The sequence below is a fragment of the Tachyglossus aculeatus genome, chromosome 21, assembly GCF_015852505.1.
Source record: "Tachyglossus aculeatus isolate mTacAcu1 chromosome 21, mTacAcu1.pri, whole genome shotgun sequence".
Classification (NCBI taxonomy): domain Eukaryota; kingdom Metazoa; phylum Chordata; class Mammalia; order Monotremata; family Tachyglossidae; genus Tachyglossus; species Tachyglossus aculeatus.
Genome location: NC_052086.1, coordinates 32,171,172 through 32,195,550, shown reverse-complemented (window position 1 = coordinate 32,195,550; position 24,379 = coordinate 32,171,172). Strand labels below are relative to the sequence as shown.

Genomic DNA, 24,379 nt, shown 5'->3' with positions numbered 1-24,379 from the left:
CATGCTCTTTCCACTGAGCCACATCTGGAGTAACTGAGAAGGGCCGTGGACATAGAAGTCAATAAGAATGGAGAAAGAGTCACTATGATTTATATATGTGATTAAAATTTCTCAACTTGTCTGTGCCTCCTTTCCTCATATGTAAAATGGGGATTGATTACCTGTTCTCCCTCCTACTTAGACTGTGAGTTCCGTATGGGATGGGACTGTGTCTGACGTGATTAACTTGTATCTACCCCAACCCTTAGTACCATGCATGGCATAGTGGAAGCATTTTAAGCATTTGATATTCCCCCCACCATCAGTCCCACAGCACTAAATATACATATTCATAATTTATTTTAATGTCTCGCTCCTCTTCTAGACTGTAAAATCCTCGTGGGCAGAGAACATGTCTCCCAACTCTGTCGTACTGTACTCTCCCAAGTGCTTTGTTCAGTGCTTTACACACAGTAAGCACTCAGTAAATATCATCAATTGATTATATCCCTTAAAAATAATAATTTATAATCCATGGACAGTATTTAATTGTACACAGAAGATGGAGTTAATTGTACTGCACTACCTAAGTCATCAATGAGTTCTGGAACATTTTTTCATTTATCCTGTAGCTCACATCACTTAAAAGTAACTCATATTTTATCCTTATGTCATTTCATTTATTCCTTCATTCATTCAATCGTATTGAGCGCTTACTGTGTGCAGAGCACTATACTAAGTGCTTGGGAAGTACACGTTGGCAACATATAGAGTTGGTCCCTACCCAACAACGGGCTCACAGTCTAGAAGGGGGAGACAGAGAACAAAAGAAAGCATATTAACAAAATAAAATAAATAGAATAAACATGTACAAATAAAATAGAGTAATAAATACGTACAAACATATATACGTATATACAGGTGCTGTGGGGAGGGGAAGGAGGTAAAGCTGGGGAGGATGTCATATTAATCTATGTTCAAAATTACATTACGAAAAGTCTGGATCAACTGGACAAACAACAACATCCTAGAAAACTCTGTAACTAAGTTTCCTGAATATGAGCATTTTAACTGTGCAGTAATTACATAGCCACGCTTCAATTTATGCCAATAAGCCCTATGCTTGTAAATGGAAGCCAATCAGTGGGCTCAATAGTGTGATTGTGCAGGGATTTATAAGATTTCCATTCACTCATTCATTCATTCAATCATTTATTGAGCGCTTATGGCGTGCAGAGCATTGTACTAAGTGCTTGGAAAGTACAATTCAGCAGAGACAACCTCTGCCCACACTGGGCTTACAGTCTAGAAAGGGGGGAGACAGATATCAAAACAAGTAAACAGGCATCAATGTAAATGAATAGAATTACAGATATATACACATCAAAACCAGTAAACATCTGTGAAATGGGGATTGAGACTGTGAGCCCCATGTGGAACAGACTTCTAGACTGAGAGCCCGCTGTTGGGTAGGGACCGTCTCTGTGTGTTGCCAACTTGTGCTTCCCAAGCGCTTAGTACAGTGCTCTGCACCCAGTAAGCGCTCAATAAATACGATTGAATGAATGAATGAATGAATAAACAGGGGTCAATGTAAATAGAATTATACATATGTACATATATAAACAAGTGCTGGGCTGAGGGGAGGGTGGTAGAGCAAAGGGAGCAAATCATGACAGGGGGAGCTGACAAAAAGGGGGGCTTAATCATCATCATCATCATCAATCATATTTATTGAGCACTTACTATGTGCAGAGCACTGTACTAAGCGCTTGGGAAGTACAAATTGGCAACATCTAGAGACAGTCCCTACCCAACAGTGGGCTCACAGTCTAAAAGGGGGAGACAGAGAACAAAACCAAACATACTAACAAAATAAAATAAATAGAATAGATCTGGGAAGGCCTCTTGGAGGAGGTGAGCTTTCAGTAGGAATTTGAAGCGGGGAAGAGTGATTGTTTGGCAGATTTGAGGAGGGGGGGGGCCTTCCAGGCCAGAGATAAGACGTGGGCCGGGGGTCGACGGTGGGACAGGCGAGAACGAGGCCCGGTGAGGAGGTTAGCGGCAGAGGAGTGGAGGGTGCGGGCTGCGCTGGAGAAGGAGAGAAGGGAGGTGAGGTAGGAGGGGGCCAGGGGATGGAGAACTTCAAAGCCAATATTGAGGAGCTTTTGTTCAGAGTAGACAGGATCAGGCCTTCAGATGTGGATAAATTAGATGAATTAGGATCAATAAGCACCTTGAGGTCAATCAGTTCAATCGTAAATATTGAGCGAGTGCTTACTGTGTGCAGAGCACTAAGCAGAGTACGATGTAACGGAATTGGTAGCAACGTTGCCTGCCCACAACAAGCTTGCAGTTTTAGTCGTATCTACTTTGTACCCTCCCAAGCTCTCAGTTCAATGTTCCGCACACAGTCGGTGTTCAGTAAGTACTCCTAATGGGTCATATCGAGCGGTAGGATCTTCGGGTTAGAAAAGATTTCCTGAGCAAGAGGTTTCTGAGTTGAGACGCAGGATAGGAGAGAGAAACGTTGCCGTAGGGGAAGGGGCAAGCCATTCTTGGCATATCATTAATCGTATTAATTGAGCGCTTACTGTGTGCAGAGCGCTGTACTAAGCATTTGGGAGAGTACAATACAGAGTTGGTAGACTCATTCCCTGCCTGGCTTAGAGAGCAGACTGACTATAAGTTCAGAGAAAGGAGAAAGGACTGTGAGCCCACTGTTGGGTAGGGGCTGTCTCTATATGTTGCCATCTTGTACTTCCCAAGCGCTTAGTACAGTGCTCTGCACACAGTAAGCGCTCAATAAATACGATTGATTGATTGACTGAATGCAGAGACTTGATTGGAAGGCACATTATTCCAAGAAAACTTCCCTCACTAAACCCTCCTCTCCTCTTCTTCCACTCTCTTCTGCGTCACCCTGACTTGCTCCCTTTATTCCTCCTCCCTCCCAGTCCCACAACACATATGTATATATCTGTAATGTATTTATTTTTCTTTTTTATTCATTTATTTATTCATAATAATGTGCGTCTCCCCCTCTAGACTGTGAGCTCATTGTGGGCAGGGAATGTGTCTGTTGTTGTACTGTCTCTATATGTTGCCAACTTGTACTTCTCAAGCGCTTAGTACAGTGCTCTGCACACAGTAAGTGCTCAATAAATACGATTGATTGATTGTTGTACTGTACTCTCACAAGTGCTTAGTACAGTATTTTGCACCCGGTAAGCGCTCAGTAAATGCGATCGAATGAATTCAGAGAAGAGGATGCAAGGAGGAAGGGCCACACGGAGATCACTCAATCAATCAATCAATGGTATTTATTGAGCGCTGCAGTAGGGCAAATCAGAGAGATGTGTGTTAAAGAACTATATTTGACGATAGGATGCTGATGAGAGCTCACCTCCTCCAGGAGGCCTTCCCAGACTGAGCCCCTTCCTTCCTCTCCCCCTCGTCCCCCTCTCCATCCCCCTCATCTTACCTCCTTCCCTTCCCCACAGCACCTGTACATATGTATATATGTTTGTACATATTTATTACTCCATTTATTTTACTTGTACATAGCTATTCTATTTATTTTATTTTGTTAGTATGTTTGGTTTTGTTCTCTGTCTCCCCCTTTTAGACTGTGAGCCCACTGTTGGGTAGGTACTGTCTCTATATGTTGCCGACTTGTACTTCCCAAGTGCTTAGTCCAGTGCTCTGCACATAGTAAGCGCTCAATAAATACGATTGATGATGATGATGATGATGATGATGATGATGGATGAGGTGGCTTTCAGACTGAAAATACAGAAATGTTACAGAGAGGGAAAGGGGATTGGTAGATGCAAAACCAATGGTTTGTAAAGCAAAGACTCCTCACTCTCAGCTTCAAAGCTCTCCATCACCTCGTCCCCTCCTCTCTTTCTCCAGCCCAGCCCGCACCCTCCGCTCCTCTGTCACTAACCTCCTCACTGGGCCTCGTTCTCGCCTGTCCCGCCATAAACCCCGGCCCACGTCCTCCCCCTGGCCTGGAATGCCCTCCCTCCGCACATCCTCCAAGCTAGCTCTCCTCCTCCCTTCAAAGCCCTACTGAAAGCTCACCTCCTCCAGGAGGCCTTCCCAAACTGAGCCCCCCTATTTCCTCTCCTCCTCCTCCTCCATTTCCCATCACCCCTGCTCCTCTACCCTCCCCTCTTCCCCTCCCCACAGCACTTGTGTCTATTTGTACATATTTATAACTCTATTAATAATGTGTATACAGCTATAATTCTATTTATTCTGATGGTACTGACACCAGTCTACTTGTTTTGTTTTGTTGTCTGTCTCCCCCTTCTAGATTGTGAGCCCATTGTTGGGTAGGGACCGTCTCTATATATTGTCGATTTGTACTTCTCAAGTGCTTAGTACAGTGCTCTGTACACAATAAGCGCTCCATAAATATGATTGAATGAATGAATGAATAACTGAAGTGTTTTTTTGTTTTTTTTTTGCCCCGCTTAATGCAGAGTAACAATTGGAAGTCAGGTCCCCTCAGAAATACAGCTTAAATTCTAATTGCCTCTTCCAGCTCCTCAGTTCACAACTCCTGATAAGACAGCACTGAGAAAGGTGAAATGCCTGGTTACTATATAGAAGCAACATAATATAATGACATTAAATGCATGATCTAATACGCTGAGGAGGTGGCGAATGAAGTTAGGAGTGATCTGCCATTGTGAGGAACCTCAAAATAGGCTGGCTTTTTGCGTCTCGACCGAAAAGGCCAACGTGAGACTCACAGTTCCGGCGGCATTGTCCGCATGCAAAGATGGACCTTTTCTGTTCACCCACTTCAATCTTGGATTGATGACAAATCTTTGTTTTCCTCCTCATGTTAGAGTAGCTTAAATCCATCCATTCGGTTTTTCAAGACGGAGCTCTCCCCGCCCCAGTGTGTCATTTCAGGAGGGATTTCTAGATGTTATTCCTTTTACCAGTCAGCTTTCCAACATAGTTATCCCCTTGATCACTCCCATCAACAGCCCAGGGTGTAGAAAGCTTTTGACCATTTCATGATGGTGAGCTCTGCTCCCATATGAAGCTCATCATCATCATCAATCGTATTTATTGAGCGCTTACTGCGTGCAGAGCACTGGACTAAGCGCTTGGGAAGCACAAATTGGCAACATATAGAAACAGTCCCTACCCAACAGTGGGCTCACAGTCTTAAAGGGGGAGACGGAGAACAAAACCAAACCTACTAACAAAATAAAATAAATAGAATAGATATGTACAAGTAAAATAAATGAATGAATAAATAGAGTAATAAATATGTACAAACATATACATATATACAGGTGCTGTGGGGAAGGGAAGGAGGTAAGATGGGGGGATGGAGAGGGGGATGAGGGGGAGCTCTTCAGTGACTTCTGGTGCCTGTGGAATTGAAATACGGAGCCCTCTCCACTCGGCTTTATCAATGAACTAGGACACAGTCAATTAAACAATGGTCATGGGTTCTAATCCCGCTCCACCACTTGTCAGCTATGTGACTTTGGGCAAGTCACTGAACTTCTGTGGACCTCAGTTACCTCATCTGTACAATGGGGATTAAGACTGTGAGCCCCACCTGGGACAACCTGATCACCTTGTATCTCCCCTAGCGCTTCGAACAGTGCTCTGCACATAGTAAGTGCTTAACAAATACCATCATTATTATTATTATTTATCATAATCAATTGTATTGAGCGCTTACTGTGTGCAGAGCACTGTACTAAGCGCTTGGGAAGTACAAGTTGGCAACATATAGAGACAGTCCCTACCCAACAGTCTAAAAATAATAATAATGATGGCATTTATTAAGCGCTTACTATGTGCAAAGCACTGTTCTAAGCGCTGGGGAGATTACAAGGAGATCAGGTTGTCCCACGGGGAGGCTCACAGTTTTAATCCCCATTTTACAGATGAGGTAACTGAGGCCCAGAGAAGTGAAGTGACTTGCCCAAAGTCACACAGCTGACAACTGGCGGAGCCGGGATTCAAATCCATGACCTCTGACTCCAAAGCCCGGGCTCTTTCCACTGAGCCACGCTGCTTCCAAAATAGGGATTTAATACTTGTTCACCTCCCTACTAAGACAATGAATCCTATAATAATAATAATGATGGCATTTATTAAGCGCTTACTATCATCATCATCATCAATCGTATTCATTGAGCGCTTACTATGTGCAGAGCACTGTACTAAGCGCTTGGGAAGTACAAATTGGCAACATATAGAGACAGTCCCTACCCAACAGTGGGCTCACAGTCTAAAAGGGGGAGACAGAGAATGCGCAAAGCACTGTTCTAAGCGCTGGGGAGATTACAAGGAGATCAGGTTGTCCCACGGGGAGGCTCACAGTTTTAATCCCCATTTTACAGATGAGGTAACTGCACCTGTATATATGTTTGTACAGATTTATTACTCTATTTTACTTGTACATATTTACGATTCTATTTATTTTTTTAATGATGTGCATTTAGCTTTAATTTTACTTGTTCTGATGACTTGACACCTGTCCACATGTTTTGTTTCATTGTCTGTCTCCTGCTTCTAGACTGTGAGCCTGTTGTTGGGTATACCGTCTCTATATGTTGCCAACTTGAAGCGCTTAGTACAGTGCTCTGCAAACAGTAAGCACTCAATAAATACGATGGAATGAATGAATTATTAGGCACTCTATGTTCTAGACTGTAAATTCATTATGGGCAGGGAACATGTCTGCTAATTCTGTTGTATTATGAACTTCCAAGCACTTCTTACAGTGCTCTGCCCGTAGTAAGTGCTCAGTAAATACCACTGATTGCGGGTGGGAACAAGTGTATAGATGACACAGTTCTTACGACACAGATAGCCCTTGGAATAATTCCGTTCCCCTTTTGAAATTAATTTATGTAACAGTACATGTAGTATGCGGAGTCGAAGCTGATCTGAAATAAGCACCACTGTCTTTGGTTTTGTTCTAGTATTTGAGTGTTTACTATGTGCCAAGCACCCTAGTTAGTGATGAGGTAGCTACGACACAATCAGATAAAACTGGGTCTTTTCCGCATAGGGGAAGCAGCCTGGCTCAGCGGAAAGAGCCCGGGCTTTGGAGTCAGAGGTCATGGGTTCGAATTCCGGCTCCGCCAGTTGTCAGCTGTGTGACTTTGGGCAAGTCACTTCACTTCTCTGGGCCTCAGTTACCTCATCTGGAAAATGGGGATTAAAACTGTGAGCCCCCCCGTGGGACAACCTGATCTCCTTGTAATCTCCCCAGCGCTTAGAACCGTACTTTGCGCATAGTAAGCGCTTAATAAATGCCATTATTATTATTATTATTATAGGATTCATTGTCTTAGTAGGGAGGTGAACAAGTATTTAGTCCCTATTTTATAGATGAGGAAACTGAGGCACAGAGAAGGGACTTAGCCAAGAGCACACAGCCGGCAAAGGGCAGGGCCAGGAGTAGAACCCAGGTCTCCCAACTCCCCACGCTAATCCCACGCACAGCCCTCTTTCCCATATAGATCCCGCCAAAACAGTCCGATCATATAACTTTTAGACTGTGAGCCCACTGTTGGGTAGGGACTGTCTCTAGATGTTGCCAATTTGTACTTCCCAAGCGCTTAGTACGGTGCTCTGCACATAGTAAGCGCTCAATAAATACGATTGATGATGATGATTATTATTATAGGATTCATTGTCTTAGTAGGGAGGTGAACAAGTATTTAATCCCTATTTTATAGATGAGGAAACTGAGGCATAGAGAAGTGACTTAGCCAAGATCACACAGCTGGCAAAGGGCAGTGCCAGGAGTAGAACCCAGGTCTCCCGACTCCCCACGCTAGTCCCACGCACAGCCCTCTTTCCCATATAGATCCCGCCAAAATAGTCCGATCATATAACTTTTAGACTGTGAGCCCACTGTTGGGTAGGGACTGTCTCTAGATGTTGCCAATTTGTACTTCCCAAGCGCTTAGTACGGTGCTCTGCACATAGTAAGCGCTCAATAAATACGATTGATGATGATGATATAACTGCGCCGAACTCCGGCTAGGTGCTTACCAGTTTCTCTTTCAACTTCACCTGTCGAAGAACAATTTGGCCAAGGCGAAGAGACTGAGGGGCTGCCTTGGGTTCTGTAGAGAAAGCCCGGGACAGGGAACCAGAGGACCTGGGTTCTAATCCCAGCTCACCGTTAGGCCTCGTTCTCGCCTGTCCCGCCATCGACCCCCGGCCCACGTCCTCCCCCAGGCCTGGAATGCCCCCAATCCCTCTGCCCATCCGCCAAGCTCGCTCTCTTCCTCCCTTCAAGGCCCTACTGAGAGCTCACCTCCTCCAGGAGGCCTTCCCAGACTGAGCCCCTTCCTTCCTCTCCTCCTCATCCCCCTCTCCATCCCCCTCATCTTACCTCCTTCCCTTCCCCACAGCACCTGTATGTATGTATATATGTTTGTACATATTTATCACTCTTTATTTATTTATTTATTTATTTATTTTGCTTGTACTTATCTGTTCTATTTATTTTATTTTGTTAGTATGTTTGGTTTTGTTCTCTGTCTCCCCCTTCTAGACTGTGAGCCCACTGTTGGGTAGGGACTGTCTCTATATGTTGCCAACTTGTACTTCCCAAGCGCTTAGTACAGTGCTCTGCACACAGTAAGCGCTCAATAAATACGATTGATCGATTGATTACCTTCTGTGTGACCTTGGGTAAGTCGTGTAATTTCTCTGTGCCTCAATTTCCTCAACTGCAAAATGGGGATTCAATACCTGTTCTCCCTCCTACTTAGACTGTGAATCCCTGTGGGAGAGGGACTGTGTCCAACCTGATTAGTTTATATCTGAAGCAGCATGTATCGATGGAAAGAGCCCGGGCTTGGGAGTCAGAGGTCCTGGGTTCAAATCCCGGCTCCGCCAGTTATCAGCTGTGTGACTTTGGGCAAGTCACTTCACTTCTCTGTGCCTCAGTTCCTTCATCTGTAAAATGGGGATGAAGACTGTGAGCCCCATGTGGGACAGTCTCATCACCTTGTGTCCTCCCCAGTGCTTAGAACAGTGCTTTGCATGTAGTAAGCGCTTAACAAATGCCATCGCTATTTATTATTATTATTATTAACTCAGAGCTTAGAACAGGGCCTGGCACAGTAAGTGCTTAACAAATACCATAAAAAAGTAGTTCTTGTGGCTTAGTAGGAAGAGTACCTGGGGTCTATTCTGGACTCGGCTACTTAATGATAATAATAATAATAATAATAATGACATTTGTTAAGCGCTTACTATGTGCAAAGCACTGTTCTAAGCGCTGGGGGGATGCAAGGTGATCAGGTTGTCCCGCATGGGGCTCACAGGCATCATCCCCATTTTACAGATGAGGTAACTGAGGCTCTGAGAAGTTAAGTGACTTGCCCAAGGTCACACAGCAGACATGGGGTGGAGCTGGGATTTGAACCCACAACCTCTGACTCCAAAGCCCGGGCTCTTCCCACTGAGCCATGCTGCTTCTCTCCTTATCTGCTGTGTGACCTTGGCCAAGCCACTTAACTTCTCAGTGTCTCAGTTTCCTCCTCTGTAAAACGGGGATTAAGACCTGTGAGCCCCATGTGGGATATGGACCGTATCCAACCTGATTGCCTTGTATCTACCCCAGTGCTTAAAACAGTGCCTGGCACATAGTAAGCGCTTTAACAAATACCATGAAGAAAAATCAAATATAATTGAAGACCTTGCAGAAGTGCCGAGAACGAATGTTTGAGAATGACTCAAGACTTTTAGCCTGTGAGCCCACTGTTGGGTAGGGACTGTCTCTAGATGTTGCCAATTTGTACTTCCAAAGTGCTTAGTCCAGTGCTCTGCACATAGTAAGCGCTCAATAAATACGATTGATGATGATGATGGTGATGATGACTCAGACAAAGTGCACTTTCAGGAGGGCTTTGGCATTCTTAGAGTTCACGCTCTTCCCGTATTATCTCACTTGTCTTCAGGAAATTCCCAAATTTAGATACCAGAAGAACCTGGCTATTGATCTGAGATCTTAATAATAAACCAGCTCTATTTGAGCACCCAGAGCACTGGAACAGCACAGATGCAACCGATGCGGCTAAGGAATAATATTGGTCCTTGCCTGAGACCCGTTGATATTGCCTTGGCAGAACTGGAAGGCGAACAGGTTCTTTCTCAGCTGCCGACTTCTCGACTCCTCTTCCCGACGTCTCGACGAGGACTCCGGCCTCCTCGCAGCTGCTGTTGGAGGCAGGGGCTGGGAGCAGATGGAGCCTGGGGCTTGTGGCTGAGTAGGTGCTCCTCTCCCGTCTTTAATATGCAACAGGGACAGATGCTCCAGAATGACAAAACCAAGCCCTCCCCCGACTCCTTCTTATTTCGGGAAAAGGCGAGCAGGCTAGAGGATGCATCATTGAGGAGGCAGGCCGGATCAGAACAAGGGGCACCTCTCAGGAGTTTGTGTAAGGCCACAGGGAAACTCTCCTCTTTGTACTCTCCATAGCTCGACCTCCTCATCCCCGCCTAACCAGTTTCTGAATGGCAAAATCGAGCATATTATTTGCAAAAATTCCAAGAAAGTCAATGATATATTCACCTGAGAGTAGGTTGAGGTTTTGGCAGATCCAGTTTACACCAATAGAGCAAGCAGGAGTCACAGCACCTGTATATATGTTTGTACATATTTATTACTCTATTTATTTTACTTGTACCTATCCTATTTATTTTATTTTGTTAGTATGTTTGGTTTTGTTCTCTGTCTCCCCCTTTCAGACTGTGAGCCCACTGTTGGGTAGGGACTGTCTCTATATGTTGCCAACTTGTACTTCCCAAGCGCTTAGTACAGTTCTCTGCACACAGTAAGCGCTCAATAAATACGATTGATGATGATGATGAGTGCTCCAGTCTTCTTGCAGAAAATACATTTCCGCTCCTGACCGTTCGCTGCAAGGCTGTTCCGTCACCAGACCTCCGCTCCCAATTTACCAGTCAGTGAGAAGCACCTTGGCCTGGTGGATGGAGCGTGGGTCTGGAGTCAGAGGGATCTGGGTTCTAATCCTGGCTCCGCCACTTGTCTGCTGTGTGACCTTGGGGGAGTCACAGCTTCTCTGTGCCTCAGTTTCCTCATCTGTAAAATAGGGATTGACTGTGAGTCTCATGTGGACTGTGTCCAACCTGATTAACTTGTATCTACCCCAGCACTTAGCACAGCGCCTAGCACATAGTAAGTCCTTAAATGCTATTAAAAATGGTATTGAGCTTTTACTGTGTGCATTGTACTGTACTGAGGGTGCAAATACTATAACGGAGTTGGTAATCAATCAATCGTATTTATTGAGCGCTTACTGTGTGCAGAGCACTGTTTCCTGCCCACCAGCAGCTTGCAGTCTCTTTAATAATAATAATGATGGTATTTGTTAAGCGCTTACTATGTGCAAAGCACTGTTCTAAGCACTGGGGAGGTTACAAGGTGATCAGGTTGCCCCATGGGGGGCTCACAGTTTTAATCCCCATTTTACAGATGAGGTAACTGAGGCCCAGAGAAGTTAATCAATCAATCAATCAATCGTATTTATTGAGCGCTTACTATGTGCAGAGCACTGTACTAAGCGCTTGGGAAGTACAAATTGGCAACACATAGAGACAGTCCCTACCCAACAGTGGGCTCACAGTCTAAAAGGGGGAGACAGAGAACAGAACCAAACATACCAACAAAATAAAATAAATAGGATAGTAATGGCATTTGTTAGGCACTTACTATGTACAAAGCACTGTTCTAAGCGCTGGGGGGGGATACAATGTGATCAAGTTGTCCCACGTGGGGCTCACAGTCAATCCCCATTTTTACAGATGAGGTAACTGAGGCTCAGAGGAGTTAAGTGACTTGCCCAAGGTCACACAGCAGACTTGTGGTGGAGCCGGGATTCGAACCCATGACCTCTGACTCCAAAGCCCAGGCTCTTTCCACTGAGCCACGCTGCTTCTCTACTCACTATACCCCAGGCCACCTGCTTAGCTTCTCTCCCTTAATCCTACTGTACCTTGCTCTCAACTCTCCCATCTCCAATCCATAGCTTACACTCTTTCTCCTTTCTAGAAACCCTTCCCTCTTCAAATACACAAGACTGTGTTTCTCTGTGCCCCCACGTCCCCCCCCCCCCATCTTCAATCTATCAATAAAAATATTTGCTGGGCATAAACTGTGCAGAGAACTATATAAGCACTTGGGTCTTCTAGACTGTGAGCCCACCGTTGGGTAGGGACCATCTCTATATGTTGCCAACTTGTACTTCCCAAGCGGTTAGTACAGTGTTCTGCACACAGTAAGTGATAAATAAATACAGTTGAATGAATGAGAGAAAATACTAAATATAGTACTTAATAATAATAATAAGGATGGCATTTGTTAAGCGCTTACTATGTGCAAAGCACTGTTCAAAGTGCTGAGGAGGTTACAAGGTGGTCAGGTTGCCCCAGAGGGGGCTCACAGTTTTCACCCCCATTTTACAGATGAAGTAACTGAGGTACAGAGAAGTTAAATGACTTGCCCAAACTCACACAACTGACAATTTGGCAGGGCCGGGATTTGAACCCATGACCCCTGACTCCAAAGCCCGTGCTCTTTCCACTGAACCACGCTGCTTCTCGTAAGTGCTTACTATGTGCCAAGTTCAGCGCTAAGTGCTCGGGTGGAGACAAGATAGGTCAGACACAGTCCTGGTCCCACATGTGGCTCACAGTCAAAGAGGGAGTAGGATTTAAGCCCCATTTTATAGATGAGAAAACTGAGGCACGGAGAAGCTGTGACTTGCTCAAAGTCACTCAGTAAACAAGGGTCAGAGCCAAAATAGAATCCAGATCCCCCTGCTCCCAGACCTGTGCTCTTTCCACTAGGACATGCAATAGAGTTAGAAGACACAATTCCTGCCCTCAGGAAGCTTAGTATTTAACTTGGGAAAGCACAAAATAAATTTACAGACGGGAAAAAAAGGCATCTGTAAAATGCTATATGCATTTTCAAAGCTCCGTCTTCAGGAGGCATTCCTAATTTCCACCACCCCTATCAATCCATCAATGATATTTATTGAGCGCTTACTGTCTGCAGAGCACTCTACTGAGCACTTGGGAAAGTTTGATCATGTGCAAGAGCATTCATTCATTCAATCATATTTATTGAGCGCTTACTGTGTGCAGAGCATTGTACTAAGCGCTTGGGAAGTACAAGTTGGCAACATAACTTGTATATTTATATATATTATATATATATATTTTATATGTTTATATATATATTTTTCATTGTACTTTCCCATGTGCTAAGTATAATAATAATAATAATGGCATTTATTAAGCACTTACTATGTGCAAAGCACTGTTCTAAGCGCTGGGGAGGTTACAGGTGATCAGTTTGTCCCACGGAGGGCTCACAGTCTTGATCCCCATTTGACAGACGAGGGAACTGAGGCACAGAGAAGTTACGTGACTTGCCCAAAGTCACACAGATGACAAGTAGCAGAGCCGGGATTTGAACCCCTGACCTCTGACTCCAAAGCCCGGGCTCTTTCCACTGAGCCACGCTGCTTCACTGAGCCATATATGTATATGTATGCATACGTGTATATGTATGTGTGTGTATGTGTATATATATGTATATAAGACACAACTCTACCATCTCAGGTCTTACCCCAGTCTAATGTAAGGTGAAATTACAATGGAATATATATATGTATTTCTTATTTCTTATATCTTATTTCTTCCATAATTTCCTCCATGCCCACTGGTGTCTTCTGCCCAACGGCGCTGCATAGGCAATGCCGTTGACGGCTCGATGACTGCGTAGGAGTATTCTCCAATGGGTTCAGCACCTCAAGCCTGCAGATTCATCCACTACAGTTCAGGCTTTCCAACTACAGAGTTGTCCCTGCGCCCTGCTGACAGATCCCCCGAGATAATGAAGACTGAGTGCGGGAGGATGCAGTGCTCAGTCTATTTACACCCACAGCAGGCTGGGCATTTAGCAAAACCAGAGCGAGCCTTTCATTTGTGACCCGCAGACGACAGCCTTTCAGTGCCACGTCGACAGCTGAGAAGGCACTAGATGAGGCAGCGTGTGTGGCTCAGAAAGAGCCAAGTCTTCTTCCCGAGCTTCTGCCCTGTAGCCGTCACTTCACCTGCCACTGGAGAAGCTTCCCTGGCCTCACCAGGCACTGCCGACCGGGAAGGCTGGGAGGATGCCAGCTCATCCCTCCGGAGAGGCCGGACCGTGAGTTGGAATGCCACCGCTGGTTTCGTGCGAAGAGGAACCAGGTTTCTGATCTAATTAGGGGCGGGAGGAGGAGACTTTTTGTTTCTGTTTGCAGTTTGGGCTCCTTTTTTCTTTTCATTTTCTCCTGAGACACCCCTGCCATTCTGTAGGAGTCTTTGACAACTACAGGGAAACTGTGGAATGTTCATTCGCTTTGCTAACCCCCTTCCGAGTCCTGCAAGCGATGCCTGCTGCGACGGCTAAGACTTCCCAAAGAGATTTAAGAGTCCGAGTGATCTTTCGAAGATAGGGGCAGAAAGCGGGTGGGGTGGGAGGAGAAGACGAGGACTTTGGCATTTCATTAGGGGAGACCCATCCTCGCTCGGCTTTGGAAGCTTTTAAGGGATTCAGAGTTGGGAACAACTCGGCTGGAGGAAAGGACCGTGCGTCTTCTCGGACTCGGTGCTGCCGGAGTGAAAGCCGGCTGGCTGAAGGGCCCAGAGATGAATGTCTGCTCCTGGGGGAGGCTCCGCTGTCGTCCAGTTGGTTTTCTGGAAACTCGCCTGACGGAGGGGAGGCTCGCTGGCCCCAGGCTCTGGGCCTCTGAATGGGGCAATGGCTTTGCCAACCAGGGCAGCGAAAGAAGGTAGGTGATCTGCTACCTGCCATTCGCTCAGGCGGAGAGCTCCGAATCTTCTCGAGTCACAAAACACAGGGCAGAAGGGGAATGTAGAGAAATAAAAGCTCAAGACCCTACCAAACCCCAAAGATGATATATGTCATTCTTCTTTGGGGATCCTAGGTGTGCTCAGATACCTGGCTTTAGAAGTTAATGTCTAATCCAGTTTATTTTAAAACACCTGCACCTTGTGTGGGATATGTTTAGTGCTCTATATGATAAGCACATGTCTTGCAGGACTACTATTTATGACACACCTGCTGTGTGCAAGGCGTTGAGAATTAGATATTGTCGCTAACCCTCCAAGGGTCTCGCAAGCAATAAGTTGGTGGGGAGGAGAAATATGTAAAGTGCAGTGATGATGATGATGGCATTTGTTAAGCGCTTACTATGTGCAAAGCACTGTTCTAAGCGCTGGCGGAGGTTACAAGGTGATCAAGTTGTCTCACAGGGGGCTCACAGTTTTAATCCCCATTTCACAGATGAGGTAACTGAGGCACAGAGAAGTGGAGTGACTTGCCCAAAGTCACACAGCTGATAGTTGGCAGAGCCGGGATTTGAACCCATGATCTCTGACTCCAAAGCCCGGGCTCTTTCCACTGAGCCACGCTGCTTCTCCAGTGGAATTGTGGGAATGTACGGGTGAGTCCACAAAAGGTTTTAAAGGAAGATTTAAGGATGTAGGAACACAGAGTTAAAAGGACAATGAGAAGCTAGTTTTCAGAGGGGAAAAAGAAGTCTCATTTGAACCTCTTGCTTTTTTTTTTTTTTAATAAGAAAAGTTGCTGAAACTATAGATCACAACCAAGGGTGGCTGATGATGTATTTGATGTCTCTCCCAGATGTTGGGTGACTTTAGGTAGCCCGACATACTAAGGAAGTCCATGCCACCTAAAGGGAAGGACTGACACCATCGTTTGATTTCTTCCTAAATGATTTGACTCATGACTCATGCTTCGTGCAGCAGCAGATTCTGTCATGGTCAGAGTGTCTGACTTTAGCAGATTTTTTTTTAACTCAACTTTGCGAGGATATTTCTGGCAGCCTTCTCCAGAGAGGTAACTGGCTATCTAACCATTTTCTCCTTCCAGAAGAATGCCTGGCTACATAGGTTTCGGAGCCCAGCTCTTGTGATCCGTGAGCTAGTGACACTGCCAAAGGGGAGAATGTTTGTGAGCGTTTTCAGGTGTGACCTCACTCTGCCAGGATGTCGTCTCTGGTTTTTGTTTATTTTTTATTTTATTTATTTACTCATTTATTTATTTTGAGATCCGATTTCTCTCTCTTAATGGGCATGGGAAATCCTGGCTGACGAGACCTTTAAGCCATCATAGCTGTTCTTATTTCAGTCTGTGAGACCATAAAATATTAGGTCTATACTTGCCTCATAGCTCTGTATTATTTTCCTCTCAACACCCAACTTACTCTATTCCCTTCCTCCCAGAGGGCAAAGTTAATTCAGGAAAACTCCCCAGGATGGGAATTTTGTTTCCCGAATCCACCTCCCATGAAAATGAAAAATTAGCACCCACCCATAGAAGGAAAGTATCTTCCGGTTTATTTCCCTTCAGAAACCCCCCTTGGATTCTGGAATTAGATCTCCTGTGAGCTGGAGCAGGAAAGTGGCTTTCAGTTTTTTTGTATTTTTGTTTTGTTTTGTTTTGTTTTTTGTCTCCCTTCAAAGCACCTCTCAGATTCAGGAAGCTGGAGCAGGGTGGGAAATGGCTGTGGTTAAGAGGCCTACCCTCTGCCTTGCTAATTGATGCTGTGGGTTACATTTGAGTGCTGGGAATGGCTGTTTTTGTTTATTATTTTAAACCACCCATTTAAGCCATTTGGAGTTGTCTGGAAACTTATTTTTTTCCCCAATGATCAAGACCAATTAGGAAAAAAAAATCAAGCCATTAGACTCTTCCCTTTTTTGGCGATCTTAGTCATGTTTACTGTCCAGACCTGTTAAAACTCCTGTAGGCAACATTGCTTGTGACAGAAGGAACGGAGTCAGTGACAAGACGGTGGCTAAGGGAGGATAGAAAGTGAAGTGAAATTTTGTACTTACAAAGGAAGTATGGAGTTGATAGTCACGACGATTGGCAATTGAGTAAAATGTCATGGGGATCGAAAGCAAGGAGGAAGGAGAGACCAGTTTCGTGGATGAGAAAATGGTCGGATCCACTGAGCGGGCTCTTGGAAGGAAGTTAAGGGTCAGGAGGAAGGGGAAAGAAAGGTGGGAGACGGTTTTAGCAGCCATCATTTCACCGAATTAAAATGAAGGAAACAAAGGATTCTAAGAATGAGAGATACAAGAGTCCAAATGGCCAAGATTTCAGAGGAAGGAAATGGAGAGGAATTGAGAGGAGTTGGGGGAGAAGTCAGAGACTCTGAAGAGGAATCCCAAGATAATGAGGCCCAGAGGAGAACTAAAAAGTTAATAATGGCATTTGTTGAGCACTTACTATGTGCCAAGCACTGTAGTAAACCCCGGGGGTAGATAGAGAAGCAGCGTGGTGGAAAGAGCACGGGCTTTGGAGTCAGAGGTCATGGGTTCAAATCCCAGCTCTGCCAATTGTCAGCTGTGTGACTTTGGTTAAGTCACTTAACTTCTCTGTACCTCAGTTACCTCATCTGTAAAATGGGGATTAAGACTGTGAGCCCCCCGGGGGACAAACCTGATAACCTTGTAACCTCTCCAGAGCTTAGAACAGTGCTTTGCACATAGTAAGCGCTTAACAAATGCTATTATTATTATTATTATCATTATATAAGCAGATGGGACACAATCTCCACCCTACATTGTGCTCACAATTTAAGGGGGAGAAAGGACAGATATCTTCTCCCGATTTTCACAGGTAAGGAAAGTGAGGCACAGAGAAGTTAAATGATTTGCCCAAGGGAACGGGTCTATTGTTGCATTGCACTCTCCCAAGCATTTGGTACCGTGCGTTGCACATAGTAAGCACTCAATAAGTATGATTGAATGAATGGCAGAGTTGGGATGAGAACCCATGTCTTCTGACATCCAGGCATGCGCTCTTCCCACTAGACCCCACTTCTTCAAGTCAATATCTTGATTGTATGCCTACAGAATGCCTATCACCTTGTACTAAGTGGTTGAGCATGGGTGGGAGATTAGGCAGGCCTTCCAGGATATTACAGACTAATAAAGCAGACAAGACGGGCAAAAAGGGAACCAATGTAATCATTCATTTCAGGTCTATAGTCGTCTTTCTGCCTTGAAGGAGACCCCCTTTGATGTTGAAATTCACTAATTTCAAGAAGCACAAGTGCAACTGAAGAGGTCAGTATGAAACCCACAGTTCCAACCAGACTGGGAGCCCCCAAAGACTGTAATTCCCTGTGCTGTCAGGATTATCTGCCCCCCTCTGCCCTACCTCCTTCCCCTCCCCACAGCACTTGTATATATTTGTACAGATTTATTACTCTATTTATTTTACTTGTACGTATTTACTACTCTATTTTGTTAATGATGTACGTATACCTATAACTCTATTTATTCTGATGATTTTGACACCTGTCTACATGTTTTGTTTTGTTGTCTGTCTCTCCCTTCTAGGCTGTGAGCCTGTTGTGGGGTAGGGACCGTCTCTATATGTTGCCGACTTGTACTTCCCAAGCGCTTAGTACAGTGCTCTGCACACAGTAAGCGCTCAATAAATATGATTGAATGAATGAATGAACGAACAGCACCTGGCACTACTTCTGTTTTTTGCCGGCTTGTCTCATGATCCTTACAAAGCTGCTGCACAAAAAGACCCACTCCTTTTCTCATTGCTGTACGCCATGCTGATCTCTCTGTGGCAGTGGATATCCCAGTTTCCTGGGAGATGCAGCAGTTGCCCAAGGCTTTATTTTATGGAACAAAGCAATAATGATATTTAATGGTCATTTACCATATGCTAAGTGCTGCTGTGATAGATACAAGAAGATTAAATCAGATCCAGTCCCTGGCCCACAGTCTAGGAGCGAGGGATAAATGGGTATTTTATCCTCTTTGGACGGATGAGGAAACAGAGTCCCAGAAAAGTGATTTGCCAAAGGTCACACCCAACAGATATATGGCAGAGGTGGGATTAGAACCCAGGTCCCCTGACTTCCAGGATCTTGCTCTTTCCATTAGGTCAAGTAGTGAGTGCTTGGGAGAGTGCAATATGATAGAGTTGGAAGATATGATCCACGATCCCTGCCCACAAGGAATTTACAGACTAGAGGGGGTGATAGACATTAAAACAAATTAGTGGAAATCCAGTCCCTGGCCCACATTCTAGGAGCGAGGGATAAATGGGTATTTCATCCTCTTCGGACGGATGAGGAAGCAGAGTCCCAGAAAAGTGATTAGCCAAAGGTCACACCCAACAGATATATGGCAGAGGTGGGATTAGAACCCAGTTCTCCTGACTTCCAGGATCTTGCTTTTTCCATTAGGTCAAGTAGTGAGTGCAATACGATAGAGTTGGTAGATATGATCCACGATCCCTGCCCAAAAGGAATTTACAGACTAGAGGGGGTGATAGACATTAAAACAAATTACAGGTAGGGGAAATAGAAGGGAATAAGGATAAAGGCATAATTGCTATAGGGCTGGGATGAGTATCCAAGTGCTTAAGAGAATTATTGGAGAGGCAGTGTTGCCTAGTGGATAGAGCACAGGGCTGGGAGTTAGAAGGACCTGGGTTCTAATCCTCGCTCTGCCACTTGTCTGCTGTATGACCTTGGGCAAGTCGCCTAACTTCTCTGTATCTCAGTTACCTCAGCTGTAAAATGGGCATTGAGACTGAGAGCCTCATGTGAGACACAGTTCAGCCCAATTTGCTTGTATCCACCCCAGCTCTTAGAACAGTGCCTGGAACATAGTAAGCACTTAACAAATGCCACAATTATTATTTTATTATAATTGTCATTAAGGGGTACACAGCCAAGTGCATAGTTGACCCAGAGGGGAGGGTGGGTAGGAGAAATGAGAGCTTACTAAACACTTGCCCTGCCTGTTAATATTCAGCAGACAATTACTCTCCTCACCTTCAAAGTCTTACGGAAGGTACATCACCTCCAAGAAGCCATTGCTGACTAAGCCCTCATTTCCTTTTCTCTCACTCCCTTCTATGTCACCCTGATTTACCTCTTCATTTACCCCACCCCATACTCATCCCCACAGCACTTATGCACATATCCATAATGTATTTATATTAACGTATGTTTCCCCATCTAGACTGTAAGCTCACTGCGAACAGGGAACTCGTCTACTAACTCTGTTATAGTGTATTCTCCCAAATACTTAGAACAATGCTCTGCACACAGTAAGTGCTAAATAAACACCATCGGTTGATCGATAGTATGAATTTTTTTTCTATTTTTCAATCAACCCCTCTTACTTACTGAGCAATTGCTGCATACAGAGCCCTATTCAAAGCACTTGAGAGAGTGCGGTAGAAGCAGTAAACATGGTTTCTGTCTTCAAGGAGCTTACAATCTTTTCTATAATTTTTTTCTCCTCCCTAACCACAATTTTCACAGGGACAGCATTCCAGTACTAGCAACATCTCCTTAGACGGTGAAAGGCAGCTACCATGCAGTCTACCCTCTTCTCTCTCACTTTTCCCCTCTCCTTCCTCCCCATCTGTCCCTTCTTCCCATAATAATAATAATGATGGTATTTGTTAAGCGCTTACTATGTGCCAAGCACTGTTCTAAGTGCTTGGGGGATACAAGGTGATCGGGTTGTCCCACGTGGGGCCCACAGTGCTAATCCCCAGGTAACTGAGGCACAGAGAAGCTAAGAGGCTTCCCCAAGGTCACACAGCTGACAAGTGTCAGAGATGGGATTCGAACCCATGACCTCTGACTCTCTTTCCACTGAGCCACACTGCTTCTCACACTGCTTCCCATCTTTTCCACCCCTCTTCTTCTCTCCATGTATTTTAGATGGGTCAAATTGGGAAAGTGCTGGGGCTGGAATTTTTTTTTTTAGCATTTTCCCCTGGAAGATTGTATGTCATCATTTGAACATGAAGAGGGCTGGAGAGCATACTGTCTGTCACCCGAGGTGCTCTAATAATAGCTGCCTGGATGAAAACAATGAAGACCTGCTGTCAGGGCTGTCTTATTCACTGTATGTTCCTTTCTGATCAGGGCCAGATTCTCTGTGCTGATGGAGCTCCTGTTGTAGCTCATTAGAGCCAAAGTTTCTAAAATGCCTTACAAATCCAGATCTGGTTTTATCTTTTTCCCCCTGGGGAGACAGGCAGTTTATAATAATAAAACTAATAATGGTGTATTTAAGTGCTTACTCTATGCCGAACACTATACTAAGCTCTGAGGTAGATAAAAGATAGTCCAGTTGGACACTTTCCTGCCCCACCTGGGGCTCACAGTCATGGGAAGGGAGAACAGGTATTGAATTTCAATTTAATCGATGATGAAACTGAGGCACAGTGACCTGCCTAAGGTCACACAGCAGTCCATTCTTAATGATAATAGCAATAATAATGGTATTTGTGAAACACTTACTATGTGTCAGGCACTGTTCTAAGCACCGGGGTAGATACAAGGTAATCTGCTTGGACGCGGTTCCTGTCCCCCATAGGGCTCACAGTCTTAATCCCCATTTTACAGATGAGGGAACTGAGGCCTAGAGAAGTGAAGTGACTTGCCTAAGGTCACACAGCAGACAAGTGGAGGAGTTGGCATTAGAACCCATGACCTTCTATCCAGTCCGCCACCCTGCTTCCTTGCCATCCCTCCTGGTTTCCTTAATCTTCCCTGTACGCCGGGTTCCCTTTTCTTCAGAGAAATGCATTTCCACGCACACCTCGGTTTGGACTCTGCCTTCCTTATGCACCTCAGGGGAAAATGTCGATTCATCTTCCGGATGAGATTCCTGTAGGCCCCGAGGAGGGGGCGGCCTGCATCTCCCCGTCCACTTCCCGGTTTCCTTGCGGCAGTCGGGGACGCCGGGGGCGATCCGTCGTGATGGCTCAGCGCTCTGGGGGAGGACCATCTGCAGGCTGAGGCTGCATCCCCAGGAGAGGTGCCAGTTGGAGGGGTGAAAGCGAGCAGGCAATCTAAGGCTGCAGCCCGCGCCTCCCTCCTCCTCTCTCGTGCCCCCCAGGAGCTTCAGCTCCCCGGTCTGCTGCTCAGAACACAACTCCAAATTCGTTCTCCAGCTTCCCCCACCCCACCCACCCCTCCTGGCTTTCCTAAGGTCCATCGCCTGCCAGCCTCCTTCTCCCTCACTGTTCATCCATTCAATCGTATTTATCGAGCGCTTACTATGTGCAGGGCACTGCACCAAGCGCTTGGGAAGCACAAGTTGGCCACATAGAGAGACGGTCCCTACCCAGCAACAGTTTAGAAGGGGGAGACAGACAACAAAACAAAACATGTGGACAGGTGTCAAGTCGTCGGAATAAATACAAATAAAGCTAGATGCACATCATTAACAAAATAGAATAGCAAATATGTACAAGTAAAATAGAGTAATAAATCGGTACAACAGCCACCCTGGCACTCGTTAGCTGGGGCCTTGGGGCTGCCTAGAAAACTAGGATGGGGGCATCGGCACCTCTCTGGGAGTCCTCGGCCTAAGCTGCTGCTAGCTGGAAATTGGCCGGGCCGAAGGAGGGTGATGCTCAATAAATACCATCGATCGATTGATCTATTTATGAAGGCTACTGCTCCCTCTCCCCCGTAAGAAGCTGGCAAGTTGAGAGCCCTGAATGGGAGCCACGGTGGCTGGTGGCTAAGGCCCTGGGGGTTGGAGGAGTTGGGCTCTCTCTGGGCCACTGGGACCTTGCTGCCAGCCCAGCTCCGTCGATCAGTCAGTCAGTGGTATTTATTGAGTGCTTACTGTGTGCAGAACAATGTACTAAGCGCTTGGGAGAGGAGCAGTGTGGCCTAGTGGAAGGAGCACGGGCCCGGGAATCAGAGGGCTTGGGTTCTAATCCCAGCTCCTCAACTTGCCTGATATGTAGTGTTGGGGAAGTCACTTTTAACTTCTCTGTGCCTCGGTTCCCTCATCTGCTTCTAGACTGTGAGCCCGTTGTTGGGTAGGGACTGTCTCTATATGTTGCCGATTTGTGCTTCCCAAGCGCTTAGTACAGTGCTCCGCAGACGGTAAGCGCTCAATAAATCCGAGTGAATGAATGAATGCAAAATGGGGATTCAACACCCGTTCTCCCTCTTACTAGGACTGTGAGCCCCATGTGGGGACCTGATGATCTCGTATCTACCCCAGTGCTTGATAGAGTGCAGGGCACGTAGTTCGTGCTTCTCACAGCTAATATTATTATTATCATTATTTCAGAACAGCGGAGTTGGTAGCCGTGGTCCCTGCCCAAAAGGAGCTTAGAGTCTGCAGGGGGAGACAGCCAGGGAAATGTAAATAAGTTAATAAATGTAAATAAATGTATGTAAATAAATTAGTAAATGGGTTGAGGGAGGGGAGAATATCAAATGCTTAAAGGGTTCAGATCCAATTGCATAGGCAACAGAGAAGGGATAAGGAGTAGGGAAAGGAGGGCTTAGGAGGGGAAGGCTTCTTGGGGAAGATGTGAGTTCCCTTTGGCCTGGAACTCCCTCCTTCTCCCTACAAGCCAGACCGCCCTTCTCCCCACCTTCAAAGCCTTATTAAGGTCACATCTCCTCCAAGAGGACTTCCATGTTTGAGCCCCCTTTTCCCTGACTCCCTCTCCCTTCTGACCCTTCTCCAGCCGGGAAGGTGAGGAGGCAGTGACAGCGAGAGCTCACTGTTGGCTTTTTACATCAAAGCTTGGGACCTTCCTGGTGGAAGGGCAGAGAATGTGACTGTTACTCACCCAAGTGCTTAGTAAAATGCTCTGCACACGGTAAGTGCTTAATAAATAAGATTGAATGAATGAATGAATGGATGAATGAATGAATGAGAGAGAAGCTACCCGCATCTCCCATCCCACTGGAATTTCCATCAGCCTGAGAGCCCACTGTTGGGTAGGGACTGTCTCTATATGTTGCCAACTTGTACTTCCCTAGTGCTTAGTACAGTGCTCTGCAAACAGTAAGCGCTCAATAAATGCAATTGATTGATTGATTGATTCCGTCTTCAATCTAGAGATGGAGCCTTCTCAACTTTCAGATGTTGGGAAGGCTGTGGCTGCCATCTGGACCGTGACCATAGTCAGGGCGTGACTGCTGGTCTCTGAGTTGCGAGGAGCCCCAAACTCTGCTCCGTTCTCTACAATGCCTTGTCCTTCTTAATGGATATATTATTGTCCTGGTCTTTGATATCGTTTTGGTGATTTTTATCACTTCATCCTTCCTTATGTGTCCCTTGCCTGTCCCCTCTCCACTTCTTTGTTCTCAGATTGTGAACTGCTTGAAGGCCAACCGATCAACCAGTGGTATTTATCGAGCACTTACTGAGTGCAGAATGTGATACGGAATACCTGGGAGAGTAATAATAATAATAATGATGGTATTTGTTAAGCGCTTAC

The 24,379-nt window shown here is 45.5% G+C and overlaps 1 protein-coding gene across 13 annotated transcripts in view; it reads left to right on the top strand.

Moving 5' to 3' along the window:
* The first annotated feature begins 14,029 nt into the window (after positions 1-14,029).
* Positions 14,030-24,379, top strand: part of RIMBP2 (RIMS binding protein 2) — a 440,277-nt gene continuing 429,927 nt past the window's right edge. For 4 of the 13 annotated variants that reach the window (XM_038762562.1, XM_038762556.1, XM_038762559.1 and 1 more), the window contains exon 1: positions 14,032-14,861. In XM_038762562.1, the coding sequence (XP_038618490.1) occupies positions 14,823-14,861 (39 nt within the window). In that variant the 5' untranslated portion in view covers positions 14,032-14,822. Of the gene's footprint in view, positions 14,862-18,145; positions 18,193-24,379 lie in introns of those variants that run through there. The other 9 variants (XM_038762563.1, XM_038762557.1, XM_038762565.1 and 6 more) reach the window with 7 other exon arrangements.